At 41.4% G+C, this 25731-nt stretch overlaps 1 protein-coding gene across 1 annotated transcript in view; it reads left to right on the top strand.

Moving 5' to 3' along the window:
• Positions 1 to 25731, top strand: part of insra (insulin receptor a) — a 55375-nt gene that overhangs the window by 8873 nt on the left and 20771 nt on the right. The window contains exon 2 of the mRNA XM_080476234.1: positions 6345 to 6893. Within this exon, the coding sequence (XP_080332360.1) occupies positions 6345 to 6893 (549 nt within the window). The remainder of the gene's footprint in view (positions 1 to 6344; positions 6894 to 25731) is intronic.

Raw genomic sequence — 25731 nt, 5'->3', positions numbered from 1 at the left:
GAGTTTGTGCTTGTTTGTGTGGCATGGTGCCTTAGAAATGTTTACAGCAAGTCGCTGAAGATTTTCTTTGACATACTTTGAAGGCCATCATTGAAGTGAACTACATGAATAGACATTACTGTGTGAAACTTCTGTTTGACACAGTGGAATGTGTCCATCAAGTAATTAAATAAAAAAGAAAAAATGCATTTGATAGGATTCAAAACTGATTCTATAGCAATGAAACTCAAATTAAAAGTGCATCTAAAAAATCCATTTACCATTGAAGAGCAAATTCGGTCAATTATTTCTCTACTCATTAGCATTTAAGCTTTTTAGATATTTTCAAATACATTTTATTGATAACACAATTGTGACCTGAAGTATTAAAAACAGGGAAAACATGTTTTAGGGTTCTGTAGTGCCAATTTTCAAGACTTGAAATGTTAAATTTACAGAGAATTTAACACACAATCCATCTGATGTGCTTGTTTGATGAATATATGGAAGTTTTACAGTTTGACTTGCATTATAGGTAAAGTTTTCCATTGTATTTACATTTTTTGAGGTGTCTCTCAAAAAAGCAGATTAATTCCAACATATTATGAAATATTCCAATGATTTATTTTTGGGTATTGCGCGCCACTTTTGAGGGTCTTCACTCAGTTTTCGAGCCCCGGTCAGGAAACAACAACAGAGCAGCGAAACCTTGAAATGGGAAATGTTGCAATCACCGAGTGTTTGTGTTCCTGAACTCTGGCTGGGCCCTCGGCAGCTCTCTCTAAGGCCCAGCGATAAAATACACGCTGTCAGTCTCGCAACCTGCAGCCCCCAACCCCACCCCCACCCCGTCCTCCTCGGCCTCTGAAGATCAGACGCTGCCTGTTGATGCTTGTTGTGCGGTGGAAGAGTTGTTCGGTTGTGTCGCCGAGTTGCAAATTGAACACACTGACTATTGGATCCTCACCTGCTCAGATACGTGCAGTATTTGTTTCCTACATTAACACCTCTGCGAGGTGGAAGGTCAGTGCATGTGGATTTTAATATTAGATCTGTTTTGTGACCGGGACATGATTTGCCTGAGGCGTTTGCCTGAAAGTTATTATGAGGACAGCAGCATGTCACAACTGGCCGTCTGCAGTTCGTCCTTCTCTCTGGTTTTGTTTGTGATGTGGAAATGCGTAAATAAGCACGGTCACAAGTCTCAGCTGCTATTGGATTTCATTTATGGCCCATTGACTTCGATTGCATCACGATTAATGCGGACCAGAAACCCCTGGCTGCTTTTCCAGCTCTATTGACATCAACCTAGGCTGTATCTGGCATCTGTCTGAAAATAAGTCTAGCACTTCTGAATGAATAAAGATTTCTCCTTATCTTGATCTGGTTTTCTGGATAAACACAGTATTGAATTGACGTCTAAATATGGACAAAACCTCTGAAGGGACTTCATCCTATGAGTAATCCTGCTTTGTCAGTGTTATTAAAGCCCAATTCTTTCCTAAAAATTGAAATGTCCTTCAACTGAATGAAGGAATCTGCTGCATTCATGTGTTTTTGTGTCTATTGAATGTGTTGCTCACAGTAGAAATTAGGAGGCATAACCTCTATGTTGTTGTCCAGCTCTCTCTGGTCTGTCTTTTGTGCTTCTTCTTGCTCAGTGTTTTTTTTTTTTTTTCATTCTCTCGGTGTCCCTGAAATTGTAAACCATCTTACTGCTCCCGTTTAATTAACTGTAAAGGATGGTCTGTCTCCGAGGCGCAGGCACAGAGGCTTTTGATGGCCGCCTCCAATCGAAATCTGCCCCCCTGATGACTCCTAATTGTCGATTGAGAGCGCCGCGCCGTTGCGGTGGTTTCAGTCTTGTCTGGCTCTGAATCAGATGTTTGGAGGGCTCGAGCTGGCCTTGTCACTATAGAAACTTTTTTTTTTTTTGTTGTTGCTTTTTTTGTTTGTTTCCTGGACAAAATGAGGGGCTTTTAAATTTAGGAATGCACCTGATTTGGTTTGCTTGAGGCCGTTTGTGTCGCCATGAATTTAATCCGAGTGGTCAACTTTAAAAATAACAAATATTACGATATGTAGCTCATAAAAATAGTACACAGGCTCAAATGTTTTACCTGAGAACGTTTCCTGGATATTATAAGTTTGGACAGAGGTAATAATAAGAGAGTAGAAAAGTTAGAAGAAGAAAAAATGCTGCTTGATGGAACATCGCACAACTAATGAGGTTAACAGCAACAGGTCAGCAACCTGATTGGATATAAAAAGAGCGTCCCACTGAGGCCGAGCCTTGATGCCTCGGGCATCGCTGCTTTAAATACAGACACAGTGGTGCGGTGGGAATCGCTGCCCCAGCTCAGTGACACTTCTTTCTCTGCAACCATTACTTCGATCTGCTTCTTTGAATCATTTTCTTCTCGTTAATCATCCAATTTGATTACTAACATGAAAGTGTTTTGTTAAAACATGTGTGCTTGGAAAATGTGCTGGACATCAGTGCGTTTCGCCAAACAAGTGATTCTGTCAGAACTAACTGTTGTGTCTGTGTGTATAGCTGAAGAATATTCACCGATAACGAAGCATCATTTTGTACCTTCTATAGTTCGAAAAGACGACAAACTTGTTGCATCCATTGCAGCAGCCTGGCTCCTCATTAAGAATCATTGTGCTAAAGATAAAACCAGAGGTGTCCAATATAACATTTTTTTCACTGAGTTTCAACAGTATTATCACTCAATAGAGATGAAGTATGTCATGGATGTTGTTTGCATTCAATGCTTTGGCCATTTTTTAATTCTACACGGTGTCCCAACTTTTCCTGGGTGGGTCTGTGGTTCTACATGCTTTGACGGTCCTTTTCTTTGACTTCCACACCAGCCCCGCTATGCTCTCGTTCCCGTGTCGAGCCGCTGTACCACAGCCAGAGTGTATTAGATTCTCAATCGGGAATGTGCTGCTAAAAATACTGAACTGGCTGAAAGTGTACACTGATAGAGCCCCGACTGGCCCCGCCTTGATCCGCCTTCTCCACAGGGTCACGTAGTCTGCTGTTTGACTTCAAAACCCCCCCCCCCCACACACACACACACACACTTACATATAGTACACGTCAGCTGTGTTTGCTCAGTGGTTCTTGTTTGAGCGGTGCACAGAGAGGCTGCCAGCTTCATCTGATTTTTATAGCAGAGAACATGAGGACACTCGGTTGCATTGGGTGGTTTACATGTAAATTGTTGTCCGCAGAATAACATGACATCTTTTCACAATTTTTCCTTTTTTATAGAATTTTAACCATCCGACTGTTTTATTTAGGTATATATTCCACATTTCCCCCCCTTTCTTCTTGTGATCTGACTGCAAGTGTAATTTGTACTATGCTCTGTTAGAGAAGATCCTGCTGAATAACTTCTTTGTCGACTCAAGACTAGTTGACTTGTTTAAAATGACAAAAATACATTTGCTTAAAACGGGATTTTTGTCAAATACTCGATTCAAATGTTTGCTTTAATTTGTTACTGTTAAAAACATGTAACTATAACCTGTTCTCAATTTTAGCAGTGTTTTCCTTTTATTTACACAATCGACTCATCTTAATTAAAATTCTGTTTCAGACGATACACACACACACACACACACACACACACACACACACACACACACACACACACACACACACACACACACACACACACACACACACACACACACACACACACACACACACACACACACACACCTGGGGATAAGCAAGTCTAGATGTAGTTGGCATAGAAGAATTTAGCTGTAATACAGTTGACAGGACTGTTATGATGACAACAAAAACACCTGCACTAAGAAATACAAACTCGGTGAATAAGAATATACTGTAATATAATTAACTAAACCAAAGCAGTGCCGCCTTATAACCTCATATATGAGTTTTTATTCACATTGAACCTTTAGAAAGGGATATTTAGAGCCGTTAGTAGGCTACAGGTACGCGCGGCCTGTATTTCTTTACAATCACTGCAGAATGAGCTCTCTGGGTCGAGGTCACGGAGTGAAACAGTTACTGTTTAGACACCCAGTGATTGGACACTATGTGCGTGTGTGCGCGCTACACTCTTATGCAACAGGAGGTGTGAAATGAGCCGCTGCCATCAAGACGCGCACGGCCACTCGTTCTACCTCTCCACTGCGCGGCTGACCAGTCGGACCCGATGCACCGGGCAGTCAACAGATGCAAGGTGCTCACGGCGAGCCCAACTGCAAAGATGGAGGCTGGAATGTCTCACATTGCATCTGCAGAGGAAAATGTCTTCATTACGACATTTTCATGGTGTGCTTTAAGTCACATGGAACGTACGCGTTGGTGCTGGATTGCAGGTTCCCAATTTAGCATTAGCTTTAGTTTCATCTGCCGTGTTTTAATACATCGTACAGGTTCGGAGTCAGCAAAGAGAATATTCAGCTTTTAAAATTTGTCCTGTGATGGACTGCTCCTGTCCATCTGTAACCTGCCTTCACCCGCCTTCAGCCGGGGTCAGCTCAAGCACCCCGTGAGCAGAGTCTGATGAAGCGGTGTAGAAGAAGCAGTGTGCAGGTAGATAATTTCATTGAATGAAGAGTTTTGTGTCACTCAGACTGCAATTGCTATGTGGAAATACTTGCTCGCGGTCTCTTGTGTTGCTTCACTGTTGTGATACAGTACAGTTTGGAAACAATCGAGACAGTCAACAAATGTGAGCCGTCTGCGCGGCACCATAGTTACTGAATATCAGACTGGATGATGTGTCTGGGTGAAGGATGACAAAGCTGCAGATCCACTTCTGGAGCAACAACGCAACCTTTAGTGCTCCTCACAGACTCCATATTCTTAAAGCATTAGATCATGTATTTTATCGTAGGATGAGCGCTGCCTCTCCACGATGACAGCGCTCCGTATTTGTTGGCGGCTCACGGCCAGATATGTGGTTGCTAAACAAAATGTCAGCGATGGTCTGGCCTTCATCAAAGCCAGAGACATTACCACACATTTTTCTGTACAATACTCCCACTAATCATTGAGAGATCTATTTTTTTCCCCCTTCTTCCTTGAGAGCTGTGTCTTCAAACCTTGTTTTTCCCCTTGATAGAGCAAACGTTCCAAGTATTGCATCAGTCAGATTCAGTGGTTGCAGACACCTGCACAAGAGACAATCTTTTGGGAGATCCCTTTTTTTGTGTGTCATTTAATCATTTTTTGATGCAGTTTAAAAAGTTTTGTAACACAGATGATTTTCCTTGTATGTTTGAAATGTTTATTATCATTTCAACCTCAAACTGACACTGTCTAGTTTCCAGAAGTGGGAAACGACAGACGCTGTCTTACAATATTTAAGTACATTTTACATGGGTCTGTGATCGAGTGTTAATTTTTTTTGCCGCGACTTTATATTTCCTAAATACATTTGAACATAGATACTATATCTACTGTAGTTTCTACTCCTTACATTCTACATAAAACTGACTCGTTAACTTTTTTAATCTCGGAATTGATGTGAGAGATGTTACAACTCTGAGAATGAACGAGATCAACGTTTCTGTCCAGTGAAGATTCCCACATGACCAGAGAGTCTTTGGAATAGCTTATTAAAAACTGTGACAGACAGATTGTCTTCAGTGTAACCCTGAAATTCATAACCAAGAGTTGCAGAAAAAGGATTGAATTAACTGATGGTAATAATTCTGGATGGACATGAACTATTTATGTGAATCATGTTGCCATTTTTTCTGGACTGTAAGTTGTACTTTATCCTGGTTTTTGTTATTTGGCTGGTCATGTGACTTGTATGAAAATATACTGGTAGATACCATGTTGAGCTACTAGATGTTTGCAAGTTTCTTGCTAATATGGGTCTTGATAGAAAGAAATGTTTCGATGTCCCAGTTTTAATGTGCTGTTGAATGTCGTTTCTGTATTGCAATGCCTGCAAAGTGACACAAAGAAGATGGAAAAACACACATTTCACCATTTCAAGTTTTAAAATTCTCCAAATGGGCTTTAGCCTCCCTTAGACGTGATTTAGTTTTACAATACAATATGCTATGTACAAAGAAAACTACTTAGACTTCTTGGGTGGATATCTGTTGTAGTCTTTTGTGTAAATTACAGTTAATCAAGTTCACATTTCTTCATAGTCACAATGCATCAATGAATTATTTCAACTGGGAAAAGTTACAACAATTTTATGAAAACACATTCAATTTTATGGTATTCTAAGAAATGATCCTAAACTAACAGCCAACTCGCACAAGTTTCTAAATTTGGTGAGAATGTGAGTACGTTTGGTTCCTCTGTTGGTTTCTAAAAACCTCTCTGTTTTTCCTTGTTCATTTTTCAGTCTGTCCCAGTAAAGACATCCGCAACAATGTGACCAACCTGCAGTCCTTGAAGAACTGTACTGTGATCGAAGGCCACCTGAAGATCCTTCTCATGTTCCGGACCAAGCCCGAGGATTTCCGCGGCCTCAGTTTCCCCAAACTGACGGTGGTCACTGACTACCTGCTCCTCTTCCGGGTTTATGGCCTGGAGACCCTCAGCGATCTGTTCCCCAACCTGACTGTCATCCGAGGCACCAATTTGTTTTTCAACTACGCTCTCGTGGTGTTTGAGATGCTCCAGCTGCGAGAGCTCGGCCTCCATAGCCTGATGAACATCACCAGAGGGGCAGTGCGGATTGAGAAGAACCCGGATCTTTGCTACCTCTCCACGCTGGACTGGTCCAAGATCCTGGACTCGGTGGAGGACAACTATATCGTGGCGAACAAGAACGACAGAGAGTGTGGAGACGTTTGCCCGGGAGCCGCCCTCGGAAAGACCACCTGCCAGACGACCACCATCAACGGACACTTCAGCGAGCGCTGCTGGACGCAAAACCACTGCCAAAGAAGTAAGAACACTTTCACTTTGAGTCTGTTTGAATATATTTGATCTTTGATTCTTGATGGGAGAACTGTAGTCCTGCAACCTGCGACTCCAGTCTGGTCTGACTCGGGATCTGATTTTATAACAGGATCAATGGAGTTGGCCAATCCTTAGGTGCATTTTTAGGAAAAATGTTTCTACTATTAGAAGCAGTTCTTTAAGTGTCTTGACAGGTTTATTTTTGCTTACTATATGCACCAAGACTGATATTTTTCTTTTGAAATGGTTTAACGCCGCTGTTTTGATACTTAAAAGTGTCCATTAACTTTCTCAGTCAATCCACCAGAGGACACTGCTCTAGTAGGAGGCTCAGTCAGAAACTGTGTTTCAGGCAGCAGTGGTCTTCAAGGCCATTTCACAGAGCTGCCTTTGAGAACTTCCACCATATCATACGTTGTAAGCTCAACGTATGTAAGCCCCATGACTCTGAGTGGTACTGCTACATGAAGGGTCTGTAAGCTTCCAGTAGTCGGGCCGAAAGACGAATATAACGAAGTCAAAGTATGGACGGATGTTTCTGTTTGAATTTGTAATGTAGAGGCATAATCGAGCATTTAAATCAAATCTATCTGTCCACAGTGGCTGCGTTCAGCTAAAGTGTTGAATGTAGAGCACCAGCATTTCCGGTTTTGGAAGTGCTTCGACCGCAGCTTAATCGAGGTTGGACTCAGGTGGTACAGTGTCTTACCTTCCAATTTCAACATTGGTAGTTCGAGCCTCAGTTTGGCCTGACATTGTGTTAAAATATCTTTCAATAACGTTGCAGAAGTTGCTCCAAACAGCAGATGACATTATTAACACTCATGAAGTAAGAGCAAGAGTAAACTGGTTTACAAACAGTTTGCATGTTCTTCCTGGGTCGTCACCCACAACCCAAGACTTGTCAGGTTAATTGGTGTTTTCAAACCGCCTGTAGGTGTCTGCGTGATTGTGTATATCTCTGTGTTTGCCCTATGATGGACTGCTGACCGATCCAGTTTCCTCTGAACTTGTGTGTTCAAGATGAGATTGATGGATCAACTGTACTTCACAACTGGTTTTTATTCATAATGTAAAGGTTTGCTGAAAATAGCTCGTTGAATTGTCGATGAAATGTTGAGTAATAGTGACATGAATTAAAACAAGATTCAGAATGTGTAAAAACTATAAAATGTATATAATGTGTATGTAATTGTGATGTGTAATACAGTTCACCTTTATCAATACTCAAAAACTCAGCATGTCAAAAGTGCCTCCCTAAAATCTTCCGTATTTGCTGAAACTCCTAAAAAGTTCTGGTCGTTCAGCCGAGTGATTAACGTGTTTCTGCTTGTTAGTTTTTCGTCACTAATGTCTCAAGGCCGGACAAATTTCCTGCAGTGATCGATGTTTGTGGTAAATCTTCGGCCTTCAAGCTGAAACATTTCTGCAGAGTAATTGAAGCAACGTCGCTGCTGAAGCAAAGAGCTTCTGCTGTGAGTTCAGCTAGAGGACAAATATTTACGTCAATGCCTCAGAAAGTGTCGTAATTCTAAAGCGAGGCCGTACACCATTAAATAAACAAGAACATAGATAAATGATTAATCAAGCGAATAATTACATTTGAAAAAAATATTGACTGGCCAGGATTTCTACTTCATATGATAAAACCGGAACAATCGTATTTTATTAGTACCTAATAAAATAATGAAAACCATAGTTAATAACAAAGAAGGGGGAAGAAAAATCATAGTAACACTTTTAGGACACGTGAGATTGAAAATCAACAACATTTTTTATTTTGAATAAGTATTATGGCATTCGTTATTGTTTCCATCATTATTATTATTTGTAATAAATATGATAAATACATTTAATATAATATGTATTCGTATTATAACACCATAGATATGTGTATTGCAGTGAAAATTTCAATGTTTCTCCAATAGATTTTTAATAACACTTTATTCATCCCACCTGGAAATTCAGGTGTCAGAGCAGCTCCACAAAGATATGAAAGAATAGGAATATTAGAGAATGATACATAATAAAATACTATGTTTAATATTTCATTATGTGATATTATATCTTATATTAGAATAATGCAATGTTCTGTTTTTAATATTTATAAATATTGAACAATGAAGTATTCTAATCTGAAAGGATTCTGAATTATTATAAAGAAAGTGATACAAAAATAAGAATTTCTAATTAAAAAAAACTGATATGTAAGTCTTTCTATGTGTAGGTCAACAATAAAAACAAATTACAGTCTTTATCACTGACTGTTATTAGTAGCTGTTTTATGGGTTAGTTATAAAACAAATACTCAAACTAATAATGAAAGTTTGTATATAGAGCAAACGTCTCCTGTTGGAAAATGGCACCTTTGATGCCTCTTGACATCGAAATTGTTTGTTTGATTTTCAGCAGCTGGGGTTTACTCAGCTCGCCCCATATTTTGCCCCCATGTTCAGCTTATCAAAGTCATTACATGAAAAAACATTTCCATTCCACTGTATTTAGATAAGAAACACCGCCTGACACCTTCTCAGCCACTTTCCGTCAACACATGGTTGTTTCCATTCCCCGTCTGCGCCCGACCAGGACCCAACCAGGGTTCACGTTTACCGATCCTCTTGGATCAAACAAAAGCCATGGGGGTCGCTGTTCGAAACAAATATACTCCTTTGTTGGTGGCTGTGTGAACTGCAAATAGCTTCCGAGTAGATTTGACACCAGTCTTTGGTGTCCTTATTGTTTCCTGTGGAAATGTCAGAGCTGTGTCATGTGCTCACTTTATTTAAGTAGGCCAACTTGTGTGCGTCTGTGGCGTGAACTGTACACTAATGCGAGGCAGCACCTTGCCGGTTAGACTGAGGAAAAAGAAATTGGACATGACGGCCTATTTCAGGTCATTTCCGTTATGATGTTTCTGCTTTTTTGATCTTTATAAAGTTTCAGTATGTTTTGAATATGAATATTGAATGTTCTTAGTCCTCTTCAACCTTCAGACTTGTGCTAAATATTTTCTCTTTTGATATTCAACATTGTGTGATATGATATTGCAATATTGGCCTTTTTATGCCTAAAGTACAGGTAGAAAGTTGAATAAGGTTTAGTTTAGGCCTCCTCAGGTTGTCACAATGATTTATGCCAATAAATCTTGGCTTTCTTGTTGATTCCCATCTTAAATGCCATTGACAGAGAAGATTTTTCTATTTATTTATTTTTTTGTTCACATCCCACATACGTTATGAAAAGAAAGAAGTGGTGTACCGAACACAAACCTTTCACTCCTGTTTTGTTGAGTGTTTAAAACAAGTTTCGGCCTTGAGTAGCTGTGGTAAAAGTGGCAGAGTTTCTTTTCTGTGATCTGTACACCACCAGAAAACAAAGCTGCAGAACCAGCATGCTTGGCCCAGCTCCCATGTTTGGAGTCATAACCCATTTCTCTGCCCTGCTTCTGTAACGGGGTAATTCGTGTTTCTCCAAAGGCAGCTGGTGCTAATTTCTTCTCCTTTTTACTTTTTAATTCATCCCGAATTGAGAGTTTCTGCAAGGTTTCGGGAGATGCTCATTACCAGAATTGATTAGATTTAGCAAAACCAAACATGCGTCATGTCAAAGAACATTTCAAGCAAACTTGTTACTAAGGTTAAATTTGATCTAAATTATACATTTTAAGAGAAGTTTACTAATTCAATATTTATGATGAAGTATTTAAAATGAGGCCAGCTCACAAAGAAATGGGAACTGGGATATAAGGATCAATTTGGTGAAATTTCCATTTCTCAGTTTAGACTTCATGTCAATAACAAGCAGGCCACTTCGCCGCCTCCTTGATGCTGCTGCTGTACAGCAACGGGAGCTTCAGTATCATTTATCCCAACTGGGAAAACAAAATTTAAAGATAACTTTTTGCTGCAAAAGGGATTGACTTCTATCGTCCTCTCGTCATGTTTAAACATCAGCAGACTCTTTTCAGTTATTTTCCCTATGATGGGAATGACGTCACTCGTGAGGCCGCAAATACTTCATAGACTGTGCAGCTGTTTTAAATGTAAAAGAATTGTTCAAAATACATGTATAATGGACTGACAGAGCCAAATCACTGTGACTTGGATGAAATCTCAAACCACAGAAAACATTGACATCTACTTAAATATTTGAATTGAATGTTAATCATATCACAAAACCCAACATTACAGTAAATCTCCTGTTCACTTGATGTCATGTAGCTCTTGTGATGACGGTTACCAGCTTTCCATTGAGATTTAATGCAAACTTTCAATAAATTCCATTCTTAAAAAATGCTTTACTACAATTAAAGCAGTTTTGTCTTCCGCTCATTTCTTTAAAAGAATTTCCTAAACAGCCCAAAACAAATCAGGTTGATTGAAGGCATCCCTGAAGTGATTAAGCGATCAGCAACATCGGTCCGCACTACATTTTGTTTGGGTGTGGGATTAAATGAGAGGTTTTAATTTGGCCTCTAATGTAATTTTTGAAAAAATTATTTTTTAATGGCTTAAGCTTGAAATCTACAAACAAAACTAATGCAAGGAAAAGCAACGTCCCCTCTGACTCTGGTTTCTTCATGAACTGACCCCTGATCACTGTATTAATGTTGATTAACAAGTAAATTAGTCTCAAGTTTCATGTTTCAAGAAAAATCAAGGACTCGGTCACCATTAATGTTGAATGGTCCCAGTTAGAGTGTTTATTTCCTCCAGTCAGAAATTACGAGCCGTCGTAAATAAAACTATTAACCCGTCAATCTGTTTATTGTTAATGAAGTACTGTTTCTTGCCAAGACTCATTTGTAGATAATGTCCACTTGATTAAGCTTTGAGAACGCCCGTTATGTGGCACAGCTTGTTTTGCTTTTAGGATACCAGCTTCAGCCGAATCCCTGTTAGAAGCTGGCAGCCGAAAACACTGGCTGGGAAAATGAAATCAGTGGTTTCCACTTGGGAGTGTTTTTATTTATTTATTTTCCTTTTCCCCCACCGCTACTCCTCTGTTGTAATGCGCTGACAGAACTGTAAGATCACCTATTTGTCCACCAAATTGATCCTTTTATACTATCTGCTTTTCCTTTTCGGGTACTTGTGACACATCCCTATGAAACGTTGGACTGTGCCGAGAGGAGTGGAGGCGAGTGTGGAAAGAGGAATCACATGCAGCGATGGCAGGTGGCCAGACTCAAACCACAGCCATTATGGTTGGTGGTCAGTACTGTAATAGCCCTTGGCCTTTCACAGTGTATCTATTCTGACATGTGTAATGACCCACTTTATAGTCACATTTACAGAGCGTGGCTATAAACGTATGAAGCTGTTCCTTAACGCATGTCAGTGCACCTTAATCAGGTAATAAAAAAGTACAAAGAAGTGGGTTTTTTTATTTTTTAAAAGTGGGTTTTATAGTTTTTTGGGAGGGGGGGGGGGGGCAGGGGGTCTATTATATTGATCTGTATTTAATCCATCCTATTTCTAGTAGCGGTGGGCTGCCACAGTACGGCGCCAGGAGAGCTGCTGGGGGTCAAGGGTCATGTGCTGAACCCAGAGTATTGACCTGTTGAGCTGTGGGATTCAAACCTGGGAACTTCAAATCCCATGTCTGCTTCTCTAATCTCTCTTTCCCAGGATTTTGACCTGGTTTGCTGAGTTTTTTATGTGATAAAGTAAACTCCATTTTAACATGTTTATAAATATTTCAGTTGTTCTCAAGATTGTTTTATGTGTGGTGTCTAAACTTCATTATCTTTAATTGTATTTCAGCATCTTTATAATGTAGTTGCACTTTTTTGTTTAATTAAACTTTTTAAAAGTTTAATCAGAACTTCTTTTTTATTATTTCTGACTCAGCCTGTTCTTCACTTTGCGGAGAGATCTATGCTGCAGGCTCCTCCCCAGCCCACATGAGTACATGGCAAATGAGCTTGTTTCTCCCCGGCGACTTGTATTTTACACACATTATTACCAGTGATGTTCATAATCTATAATTATCTCCCCTCTGCTGGAAACCAGACACTCAGGGGATGTCCTGCTCTTCCTCTCCCAGAGCGGCAGCGTTCACCAGTGTTTCACCAGGGTTTCTATGTTCTCTTACATATTTAATACACTCCCATGAGATAGAGCAGGGCTCCTCGCAAACGCCTCTGATTGGATTGCCACTGTCCACACTTGCAGCATATGTGTCTCTGTCGTCTGCAGGACGGAAAGCGACAACCGCCCCGTTCGTGCACGTGCTCATAATTTAGACAACTGCTGTAAATCAGTTCAGGCCAGGTCAGACGAGGCCCCTGTGTCAGGCTTTTTCTTGATATGGAGAGTCCAAATTTACTCTTGGCTCCTGTCAAGTATATATATCTACCCGCCAATCGTAAGAGCTTTCTTTGTCAGGGTCACTACGTGTGTCACAGTAATACAGAAATAGAGTATAAATCACACAGGAAAATAGCCTCTGTGGACAGCTATTGTTTAGTGTTGCTGCTAGGAAACAGTGCGATGACATTGTGTGTGTAATCATGGATATGAACACATCAGTCATTCACCTTGCCCACATCGGAAGGAAAAGCAAAGCCTTCGGTACGCTATGTGAGCGAGGAGACAGAATCCACTTCCACATTGACCCCAGATCTTCCCTCTACTGACCTTGGTGTAGCTCAGCAGGTAGGCGCCGGTGCCGCCATCCAATTTCCACCCAAACAATGGCAGTTGTAGAAGTTCACAGAGGTTTCTTCCCAATTGTTTCCGGACTTTGTGGCCAGCTTCCTCGCTGATGTTATGAATGGACATGGAGGCCATGGAGGCCCGACTCCACACCAGTTGACATTTATTTATTTATTTATTTATTTTTAGACAAAACCACTGATTGCTGACCAGCGGAGGTCAGCAAGGCGGCCAAGTTACTGCTACTGAAGCTGCCTGGGGGTGAATGAAAGGCTATTGTTGGTACGTCACGTGAAGATCAGAGTGACAAAAGTCCATCCTGTCGTTCACGTGGATGTATGGAGAGAAAAAGAAGCAGCACAGCTCTTCCCTGAAACTTCCCCCATCTCCTCTGGACTGACCTCTCCCACATTTCGTGGTCCTCATGATCACTAGGGGGCATCCAAATCAGATGCCCAAGGAGTAGCAGCTCCACTGTGAGTTGCTTCAGGAGGTCGCGCTTCTCGTTGCCACCATCATGCCACCGATATCAGTCATGTCTTTCTTTAGGCCACGACCCAAAGTTTATGACCGTAGGTGAGGATGGGGATGCAAGACAGACCAGAAAGGACAGTGTTATCATAGTTACTTAGATTTGTTCTTTACAGGGCTTTCTTGCAAGACTTTTAAATTAATGATCAATTTATATTAAGCCAAGTTCTGGGCAATCTCAAAATATCTGCAAGAAATCAGGACCTGTGGAGTCTCAATAATCACAATGTTCCTTCCTGATTGCCCATTGAAACATATTTGGGCTGCTCTTTTAACCTTTTAACTTTGATTAATTAATTACAGAAAAATGTGCAATGAAGTATTGACATTTAAGTCTTTGTATCAGCTAATAATAAGGTTATTCTCCCTTTTATGGTTGAACAATACACGATACTCAACATAAAAAGTAAAAAAAAAAAACAACAACCCACAAATAACTAAATGAACATGATATTTATTGTCTAAGCATGCAACTATAACACAAGGACAGTGTGTATGAATTAATTTCCTTCAGCATTACCCCTAAAATAAAGAATATTATCTAAAAGCTTATCAGTGCTACACACCACAGTTGTGGTTTCAATACAGTCCCACTGCTCTTCATAACATTAAACCTTAAAGTTTAAATCAGCAGTTGTCCCTTGGTCACGGGAGAGAATTAAATTGTGTTCGGACTAAAAAAACAGTGGCAGAAAATCCAGGCTTCCTTGTGCAGAAGGCGTAACGTCCTCGCGGTGGCTAAATGGCTTTAGAATCTCTTTAAAACACCGGTTATGACAAATGTAATCGACTCAAAAGCAAAACAAATCCCCGGTCACAACTCCCTCTGAAAAAGGGCTGCGATTATGTTCAGTGATGTCATTTAAGCCGTCATATACTGTCGAGGCACATATGGCAAAGCCAGTTTTCCAAGCTTATTGACATAATTTGCTTTAAATGCTCTGAGTGCATGGCTCTCCTGTCCACCAGAACCCACAAAAACGATGTATCCTGTGAAAGTGTTCAGTGATGTCATGTAGCATTTCACTTAACATCATCCAGACATTGTTAAACATGGATGTGCACATATACTAACAAGCTTATTGTAAGGTAATTGGATGAAATGAACAAGAAAATATTATAATTGTATAGCTTTTTTTGTTCACCCTGAAGGTGTTGGAGGCACAGGAGCACAGATTACAGGAGAACGAGAGAGACAGACTCTTAGGGACATAGAGGGAGAAACATGGAGAGTGAGAACAGAAAGAAGCTCAGTGTAGGTCTCCAAGTGGTCGAAACCTGTAGCAGCTTTGCCAGAAAACGGTCTCGGATGGCCTGAAACGACCATAACTGTAAGCTTTATTAAAAAAGGTTTAAGTCTGAAACTGAAATTCAAAACTCAAACTGGTTCCACATGAGAGGAGCCTGATAGCTGAAAGTTCTGCATCCTGATCTACAAATAGGAAAACTAGAAACCCCCGGTTGTCTGAGAGGCAAGCGTTCTGCTGGGGTGACATCGGACTAACTGCTCTTTAAGACATGTTGGAGCCTTATTGTTATGATCTGTATAAGTTAAAAGGATTCTCAATAGCAGAAGACCTCACCAGGTGTCCCTGCTGTCCTCTTAAGAACAGGAAACTGAGGCTACAGTTCACCAGCTCACCAAAACTCAACTGTAGAAGTTTGGAAAAACCTTGACAGTCTGATGATCCATTTCTGCTGCCACATTCAGATGGTAGGCTCAGAATTTGCACATGTGGCTAGCCATTGATTGCAGGCTAAGAGACAAAAAGAAAATTCTTAGTGCATCATTTCTTTTGCCCCTTTCTTTCCACTGTGCTTCTGCACAAATACTTCACTCATCTGTGAGCTCTTTTTTTGTTTTTGTGTATTTTTTTTTCATGTAATTGCTATGTTTGCCCGCCACAGATTGAAGCTTCATTAGTTATGCTGCAGAAAACTGAAGCCTTATTTATGCATTTAAGAAACAAGAGTCACAGAGTGCAATGCATAACTAAAGGTTTAAAAACGAGCCACGTACAAAAAGACCTAATGCAGCGACATTAATTGGGCTCGGATTACTGCAGAGCTGTCTTGAAACAGAGTAGGTGACTAAAGCTGCCAAGCTGAAGTGGCCGTTTGTTTGACTTGGCTATGGCGAAGCTCGAAATGCACTCCAGCTAAGTGCGTTAGCAACAGCTTGCAGGCTACAGTCACTAAAAATGAGTAACGAGGAAATGCACATCCTGAAGGTGCAACTTGAGAACCTATATTCCCATATGTAGAACTTTTAACTACAACCACAAAACTTGGGTTTATAGTCAGGAATGAAAAAAGGGCTCAGTATAGAAAATATATATAAATATATATATATATATATATATATCACCTACTATTTTCTCATTTTGTTGTTGTCTCACCCGCATTAAAGTAACTAATCATTCTTTATTAATTCTCTTTGGGAAATTCTTTTATGAAGCATTGATCCATCCTAATTTCTCAAATCTCGCGTCCGCTTCTCAAATCATTATCACACACACACACACACACACACACACACACACACACACACACACACACACACACACACACACACACACACACACACACACACACACACACACACACACACACACACACACACACACACACCACGAGTCTTGTTCTTTGAGCTGACTTAACTGCTCTGGCACTCGGTCTTGTGGAGCTGCACCCTGCGAACCCTTGGCGTTCAGCTACTGGAGCCATTCCCGTGGAATCCCAGACATTTCAGGCATTCGTCAAAGCTGGGCCGACAGGCGTTTCTCCGCCGCCGTACACGCTCGCCCTCGCCACAGCCGCTGAAGTTAAAGCGGCCCACTGCTGCTTTCCTGCTAGTTTCGACAAGTGTTTCTTTTTATCTACTCGCACAAGGTCACATCCAAACTTTAATCCAGATGTTCTCGCGGTTTCATGTCATTTTAGCTGTTAAATAAGACGGATAGTGTATTTTGGGTAAATAAAGTTGCTGTTGTCATGGTGCTCTTTAGTACCTGTGCCAAAACTCTGTGTGTGTGTGTGTGTGTGTGCGCGCACCATGGTTGTATAATATCATAACACCTCAGTCCATAAAGTGGCACTGATGCGTCGGAGCCAGCCTTTAATATTTTGATTTAGTTTGCACTCAAGGTTTTTTTTTTATTTGTTAAATTTTTTTTGCGAGTTGATTTAAGGACGTATATATAACAAACCGTGGCGTTGTGGCGCCTCAAACGTTGTGTTTCATACAGCAAAATGGAAAAGATTCAGTTGTGAAATACTAAAGTAGATCCAAGACAAAAGCTTTTTATTTGTGACAGAATAATAACTTCCAGTTTCCCAGCTGAATAATTTGCTGTGGTTTTCCTTGAGATGGCTGCCTTGTCTGTTGCCTTCGTGTTATATTAGGTTTTTGTATTTTTCCTTTCTCTGAGCAGATGGTTATCGGCTGTGCTCTGAAAACTTTGCTGACTCGCCTCATTGTTGGACTTTTTTTCCCCGCTCCACATTCACTCAATATGTTTTCGATACCACTGGAAACACAAAACATGTGCAGCTCAAAGTGCATTATGTGCATTATGATAAAGCTTTTATCTACAGAGCTGCAGAATCAATGAGTTCTATACTAACTTTCAAGGTGTGTCTCTGGAGCATACCAAAATGTACATTTGATGCTTGCTTGGTAATTCAGTTCACATTCTCACCTACTTCTGCCTCTCTGGTACAACTGCCGCACCAACTCCTGAGCATGACGACATGGGGAACGCCATATTCATGTGGCTAAAAATAGGTCTTAGCTCAAGTACTTTGTGTAGCTTTGTGCGGCCATCTTTTTTCTTTTCTGCACCGTCGCCTCCGATTACGTCAAGCGTCACACTCCACAAGTTTATTTTGCTTCTTGCTTGCTAAATCATCTTTTCATTGCTTCTTTCACACTGAAACTGACCCGGTAAGCCGACGAGCGTCTGCACTGCATCGACATTTGTGGTGTCTCACACCGACTGTCGACCAGATTCAATTCACACGTGAAGGTTGACATTTCTCCCCCCTCTCAAGTTCTGGTGACACCATGATGACGATCTGGTCGAAGCCTCAGACAGGCCATGTGACCTGAGAACAATCTCTTCATGCCCACAGATCAGCAGGAGGTTCCTCGTCTCAGCATCTTGCCACTTCACTGCCATTTTTTTCTAGAAATGTCAACTTTGCTATTGACAGTATTTTCTGCATGATTGAGCTGCGTCAACAGCTATGGATCACTGCCAGCGAAAAAAAGAATATCTTTGATGAAAGGCATTAGAAAGTCCTTCTTTTAGCCAAACGTGACTAACGGGTGTGAGACGAAGCATGTGCAACATGCAAGTTTTGTTGGGGTGCTCACAACTTAATAAGGAGCTCTCGTCCCAAACAATATTCAGAATGAAGGATTTGTTGATTCACTTTGACTCCTTTTCCTAAGTAAGGAGATAAAAACCTTTTGTTGGGTACTATTTTAAGAAAGAGGAAAGCTGTTGTGGCGTTGTATTATTGCCGTAGATGGTTTTGATGTCACAACAGGTACTCCGGCTGATCACAGAGATTGTCATGATTTCCACTTGTCGCCGCACGCTGGAAGGAAATGAAGATTCAAGGCTGGGGCCTGCGTCATTTGCCTGTCAAACAGGCGGCGTAATTGCCCATCAATGAAGGAACAGTGTTTATCATTTCTATTCCAGTCACGGACAAACTGGATATCCTGCCTTCAGATGGCGGGGCAACATTAAAAACAAAAAGTGCCTTTCCATGTTGTTTATGTGTTTTTGTTCTATTAGTGGAGGCTGGGCGCTGTTAATGAAATTGTTTACGTCTCTTGTTGCTCCCTGAATCCTGTCCACCAGAGCGCCGCTGACTCAGACCAGCCAACAGCAGGGTTACCAGGGAAAAATGAGACAAATGAAACACAATCAGCAGCCTTCGCCTTTTATAAGATAGTCGTAAACTTTTTCGGTCTCAGACGACGGACCCCCGCCTGAGGTTTAACCTCTGTAACACCTTCTTCAACCCATTGCACCCTCGGTCACAGCTTCACCTCTGCTTCGTGTGCGTTCAAAGGAACAGAGATGATATTTATTCTTATTTTACATTTGAACTTGTGAGTTCAATGACAAAAAGGAATTGGGATGTTATATTAACAAAACAATTGCCCATGCCACAGAAAAACAAACACATTCACACTATGGGCAATTTCTATTCATACATTTATATGAAAAAGGTTTGATCTCCAACGTGTCTGACTGTTCATCATTACCACAACGATAAGCACAAAGTAGAGGAAAGGTAGACGTAGTACAAAAAAAGATATTGACACAATAAGCGAGTAGCAAAGCTTAAACACTATCTAAACCCCGAACAAATCTATTAATTATTATTCATCCATCTGTTATAGTGCTTTATCCAACTTAGGCTCATGTGGTGGTGGAGCCAGTCTGACCTGATGATGGGTGAAAGTGGCTTTAATCACTAAAATTCAGTGTGCAATCCCCGGGGCATAAAATGTGCAGACAGACATCGGGTACAAAGTGTAATGAAAAGTCATAGCAACACAAATAAAACTGAATGCAAAATTTCCCCTCGGCTTCTGTTGATCCAATTGTACATCTATGATTGAAGTATAGTTTTTCCCCAAGCCATGTAAAGTTGTGCATAAGCCAGCACTTTTGTGCACAGTTAGCCTCTAATTTCCACCAGGTGTGGTCACACAGCTACATTCAATATCGCCGTGTGCTATTCTAAACGATGCTTCTGTTTCCAGCTCAGTGCTTCTCACCACTAACAATACACAGCAGGCCTGTTTTTATCAGAAGCTGTCAAATTGCACAGAGACGGTTGAGCCAGACAGGACGTTTCCACAGACAAATCTAGTGCTTCAGGTAAATATCGTGCCTCATGTGGACTGATCGTATTTCAATTCAATCATTAAACAGTACATCATGCCTGGTGGAAACGGGCGCAGAAACCCAGTTTGATAGTGTGAATAGATTTTAGTGTGGTGTGTGTAGTCACAACGAACAAGACAGATTGTTTCTGCCAGTTTTAATCCAAAACTTACACACTCGCTACGATCATGTCTCCCTATTTCAGGTCAAATTACTCTTACTGGCATGATCCTGGTTGATGCTTTGTTCATCTGTTGTATGAAGTGCAACATTAAAACCTCATCTGTTGGCCTTTGCCTGGACCCTCCCAAAAAAGAAACCCCTCTCGTTCATAAAGAAACTTAATACCACTCTTGTCATTGCCGTGGAATTTAAATGATCAACCAGAACTCCACCACGTTCCTGTTTTGCATTTTCTTGGGTCTAATATGATCTCAACGCAAAACGCCTGAATGTACAATTGTTTCACTGCTGCCATAAAAGGAACCTGGAAAAACTCACCACAAAGTGATGTTATGTGAAGGATTGTGGTTAATGAGAAGCACAGAGGTTTTGATTTCAGGCTGAAGCCGCTGGGTTTTCAGGTTCAGCTCAGTGCTATCTCTGCATTTATTCATTCAGTGATTGGAGGAACGACACAGAGCACCCGAGGACAGCGGACACAGACCGGTTGTTAACACTGTGAGTCAAGTGTGAGTGATTTATTTATTTATTTTTTGCCCCGACGACCCACATTGTTAAAGCTCGACGTCGGCTGGCACTCCACTCGTTTCCAAGCTGGCACAGACGGGTAGCATTCAACTCAGTTACACAAAGACCCCTGGGAGCCGTGTTGGGTTTGTTGCCACCGTCCATTTTGGGCCTGAGGACATTGAGCGTCTCATTGTGTTGCGCTGCCCTCCAAGTGAAACCTCGGCTAATGAGATAAAGAGCCCGGCATTTCTACGGCATTATTCCCAGGCTTAGTGTGATCCCGCAGTACTTTACACAAACTGCATGACAGGAGATCAGAGTAGCAGCCCACTGGTGAGGAAGAGGAGGAAGGACAGGAGCTGTAGGCAAACGTAACAGACTGAAGTCCAATTGGCTCTGACTCTTTCCTACCGAAAAAAACAAAAACATCATTGATTTAATGTGTTAAAGCGATTATACAAAGATAAAGAAGTGAAGATGCTGACGACACCACACTCCAGCTGAGCATATCTAATCCACACGGCTCAAACTGAGCGAGACCCTCTGCTCTCTGCAGGCTGCTCCACCTTCAGGCTTAATGACACTGATGATAATAAAAAAAGCAGGCATGTGTCTGGAGATTTGCATGTTTTAAGAGAAGAATGAAGAATTCTCCCTCCAAAAAAGCCTCTTCAGCGTCCTCCTCGATCTGGGAGATCAAAGATGATTGGGGTGGCCCCTCTCTCACAGGACCTCAGGGTCCCCACCCTCAAAACATTTTCGACAGGCGAACAACGAACGAGTCTATCTCCTTCAGTGTGATCGCCGTTGTTGATGCCACATAAAGTCTGCTGGAGGAACTGAAACTAATACATTCTCGGCGAGCAGCGCTGATTTTGTCCTCGCTCCGTTAGTTCAAGTCAAACAGTCTCAGAAGTGAGGTGCAGAAATCTTTTGTCAAGTTAAGTCTTTGTTTTGGTTTCTCATTTGTTGTCACTGCTGACCTAGTCCAGGGTTCTACAACCTGCACCACCAAAACAGCTAAATTTTCCCAAAATGTAACAATATTTAACCATAAAGTACTACTGAGAACATTGTGTCGCCGACAACCGCCCGAGCCAGCCCCCCCCCAAATATGACTTATTGAGTTATTAGTTCTCTTTTTTTCCATATCTTGAGGACTTTGAAACTTTAGTAATATCTAAGCTGGAATATCAGTGATGTGGAGAAAGTAGGTTTGCAGGTTTGAATCCTACAGCTGACGTGTTGCCACTGGGTCCCTGAGCAAGACCCTTGACCTCCATCTGCTGCTGAGGCTGAGCTGAGGCTCCAGCGCCTCCATTACTGCACAGCTTTGCTCTGAACAGTGACCTGTGCTTCAGATAAGTATGAAAGCAGCTCATTGGTTGCTGTGAGGAAAACAAGTAGAGCTATGTAGCCCACTTTCTCTCTGTGTGGTGTTTTTTTTTTTTTTTTGCATGGTCCCTTCTCTTGCTGCAGTCTGAGAATGACTGAGAGAACTGGAAGGGGTTAAACTGTGTGCCTGTCTTCCTTGGAGATGGGAGAGGCCAGTTGAATGGCTAACTTCTGCAGCTAGCCAACACATTGGCTAAGGCTGAGGGTGGATCTGCTGCTGGCTATGTGCTCCGGCATGGAGCCCTGTTGCCGGATCAGGAGCCACCAACACACACATACACAGCATAGCTTTTGTGTAAAAGTGCATGTATGCCTGTGTGTGACTGCATGTAGAAGGACAAGTTGCAGCAGATTATGAAGGAAAACCTCCCCTCAAGAGGCAGAAAGGACTCTTTATAGTTCTGTAAAGTCTTTTTAGACGCAAATGAAATGAACAGAGCAGCGGCCCGACGTTGATAAAAGGTGGTTATGTCATTTGTTTTTCTTGCACTGTGCCCCCTTTAGCGTCCCCCTTCACACGGTCGTTCTCATGTTGCCGCTGCCCTCTGCAAACACACAATCTCCACGCGCTTAAAGAGCTCACTTCATTAATGTAAGAGGACGGAGAGGGTCAGTCCGTGTTATTTTGTCTGTTTAATGACCGACCTCATGACACTAATGAGCGCTTCGATTCAGACGAGCGCTCAGAGAGGAAACTAACAAAAAACCCTAAAGTAAAGTTTTTTTCTGCACAGGCTTTATTGTTTTTGTGCGGCTGAGTGAAAGACGCACTTGTTTACGGTGTGACCCGTCACCTGCCCCTCACCTCTGCGACTCATTATCTCCCCTGCTGCTCATCAGGTTTAGTTTGGCCGTCATGGACGAGAAGCTAATCTCAGCGTGATGGTCAGCCTGCTGTATTTACCTCGGAGAATCCTTCATGTAACCTTCGCCCTCACACCTACATTCAGGCAACAACAACAACAACATGCATTCAAACTCCACACAGCCTAATATTACATAACGAGCAGACTCGCGCACACGCAAACAGGCAACCTACAAACTCCCGCCTTTGTCCTCAGTTGATCGCATGTACGCCCAAGAAGCATCGCTGAACTTTAGTCCGTGGTGTTTGTGCAGCCGTTGGGACACTGTTCTCCTTCCGTCAGGGTTTATTTCTCCAAGGAGTCTGTTTTCCCAGCGTGCTTGAAAGAGGCCCTGCTGCTTTGGTTCTATGGCTGTTTCAGACCAAAGCTTTGAAAACTTTTACCTCATGGTGAGGTGTTTATGCTTCAAAGATCATTGCAATTAAAATAAGGTATTACAAAGTCTATAAATGTTCGAACCTCAACTAATTCTGAGCTGACATATTTCTTACTCTGAGATATTTAAGCAGATTATAACAGAAGCACCAATTGGCTTTACTGGGAATAATACTTGGGATAGATTAGGGCTTTGCCAGTTGGCGATTTGTGCTTGGCGCTTTTTGAAAACATTCCCATTATGATTGGCCAATGAGAATCTTTGCTAAAAGCAACATCTTATGTCACTAACTCCAACTAATACAAGATGAGAAATATGCAAATGTTCAGAGGTTGGTTGTCTCGCACTCTTATGGGTAAGACGTTGACCCATAGCTCTGCTGTCGGTACTCTTAAGTCGTACGTGGAGGCAGAGAGTCGACCTGATGGCCCCAGGTGAGCCTGCCCTGCAAAGGATGTTTGGTGCTGTTCATGATGTGTCAATGTGCCCATCACAGCAGCATCAAAGGGTAATTTAATGGTTAAAACCAGACACACTCACACTCCTATGACATTATGGTCTGTGGCCCTTCACTAACTGTGGAGGAAACCTGGCTCCATCCTACACAGCTTGGGCCCTGGTTGGTTTACCAGTCCTTCACATTACCATCAAACCACCTAGTAGGTTTGGCATACCTCTGAAACAGAGCACATAACAATCATTAAAGAACCCTTAAATTAAGAAAAAGCACTGCCCCAGTAGTTGCGTCATGGAATTCAAATTCAGCATCAGGTTGTTAAAAAGAGACACCAGACCACGCCTCATTGCCCCACCTACCTAAAGTTGAGAACCACTGATTTATTCTATCATGAGTTGCAGGTTTACCAGAGCAATGGCTGGAAGAGGCTTTCAAATGGTTTATTTAAATCTTTTTCTTATTATTAGAATGGGAAAAATATATAAGTAAAGTCTAAAAGTGTGCTTCAGCTTATATTGCTCGAGTCTCCAAAACACTAACAAACTCACACAAAAAAGCTCAATTTAAAGTCTAGAAATGTATATATATATATATATATATATATTTTTTTTTCTTTTTTTTTTTTCTTTTCTCCCTACCCTTTTCCTCTGGATACCAACCCTCAAATTGCATCAAGCAATGAGAAGATCCAGAGTGTTAACCAGTGGCTTCTCTGTATTGTTGAGAAATTGGAGAGGGGGTCCAGAACTATGGTTTTTCCTTGACAGCTACAAAGTGTATCTTGAAAACCTCTGAGCAGTTAAAGCCTTGGCCTCCTTGTGATTTCTGTCGCGGTTGTGAAACCGAGGTCGGGAACCGGTGCTTAAACAGTCTTCATGGACTCTACAAAGACGGATAAATGTTTTGGACATCAACTTGTGTTGGATCCCTGCTGTGTGTGTTGGTCACTGGTTGATGGTTCCTTTGGATTGTTGGCTTGTAGCATCGCAGAGGGGATTTAACTGCAGCTCACTCAAGAGACCGGACCACATGAGATTTTCTAGGAATTAAGAGATGTAAAATATTCTGCCATGAGGGGTTGATTCAAATCTGTCTGTGTCATCTGGGAAGCTGAGCTAATAAGTAGGTGTCGGAACAGGATCAGCTCTTGTTTCACCTTCACCCTCACATGACCGCTTGACTGCAGCACTTTAGCCTTTTTGTTGAGGTTTTCTTCTTTTTATAAACGATACCAAATAAGCAACAGCTGTCCTGCCCTGCACGATGATATCCAGTGATTGAACTGATGTGGTGGTACATTGTGTCAGAAAAAAAAGGCACATATTAAATTCACTGTGTCAGACTACATGCTAAAAAATTATAATTTTATTTTGTCACAGGACAATGTTTTCAAACTGCAGCCTACTTGAGCATCACTACAAGGAGTGGGATTACTTTCAGATGACTCTGGAGCTCCGACTAGCACATGTGTCAAAGTTAAGCTGCCTTTTAGATGAATAAAAAAACCAAACATCCTTGTGCCAGTTAGCGAGCGGGAGGAAGTTTTATTGTTCAGCAGACTAATCTGGCGCATCCCAAATATGCTTCAGTTGCTAATGATGCTGGTTTACCTGTATGTTTGACATGTGGAGAAGAATTGGCTTCAACATTAAAACAAAAAGTGACAGAACTGAAACAGGTAAATTCAAGGTTTTTGATAGGATTTTTCTTTTCACAAATTAAAAAATTTAAAATTTGTAAACATAGCAGAGTTTAGTAGCTTGTCAGTACAATGTTTTCACCATTTCCAAATTTTATTATTTTACAGACTTGTTCTGCGGAAGATTGAATGCAAACACGGACACACAATCACTTCTGACTTTCTTTCATTCACACACACTTGTATTCTGGCTTCTCTGCACTGATCATGATTCTGAACATCCCAGTAAATGTGAC

Source organism: Lipophrys pholis (assembly GCF_963383615.2).
Source record: "Lipophrys pholis genome assembly, chromosome: 1".
Classification (NCBI taxonomy): domain Eukaryota; kingdom Metazoa; phylum Chordata; class Actinopteri; order Blenniiformes; family Blenniidae; genus Lipophrys; species Lipophrys pholis.
The sequence above is the reverse complement of the archived record's forward strand: the minus strand, read 5'-3'. Positions and strand labels throughout refer to the sequence as shown.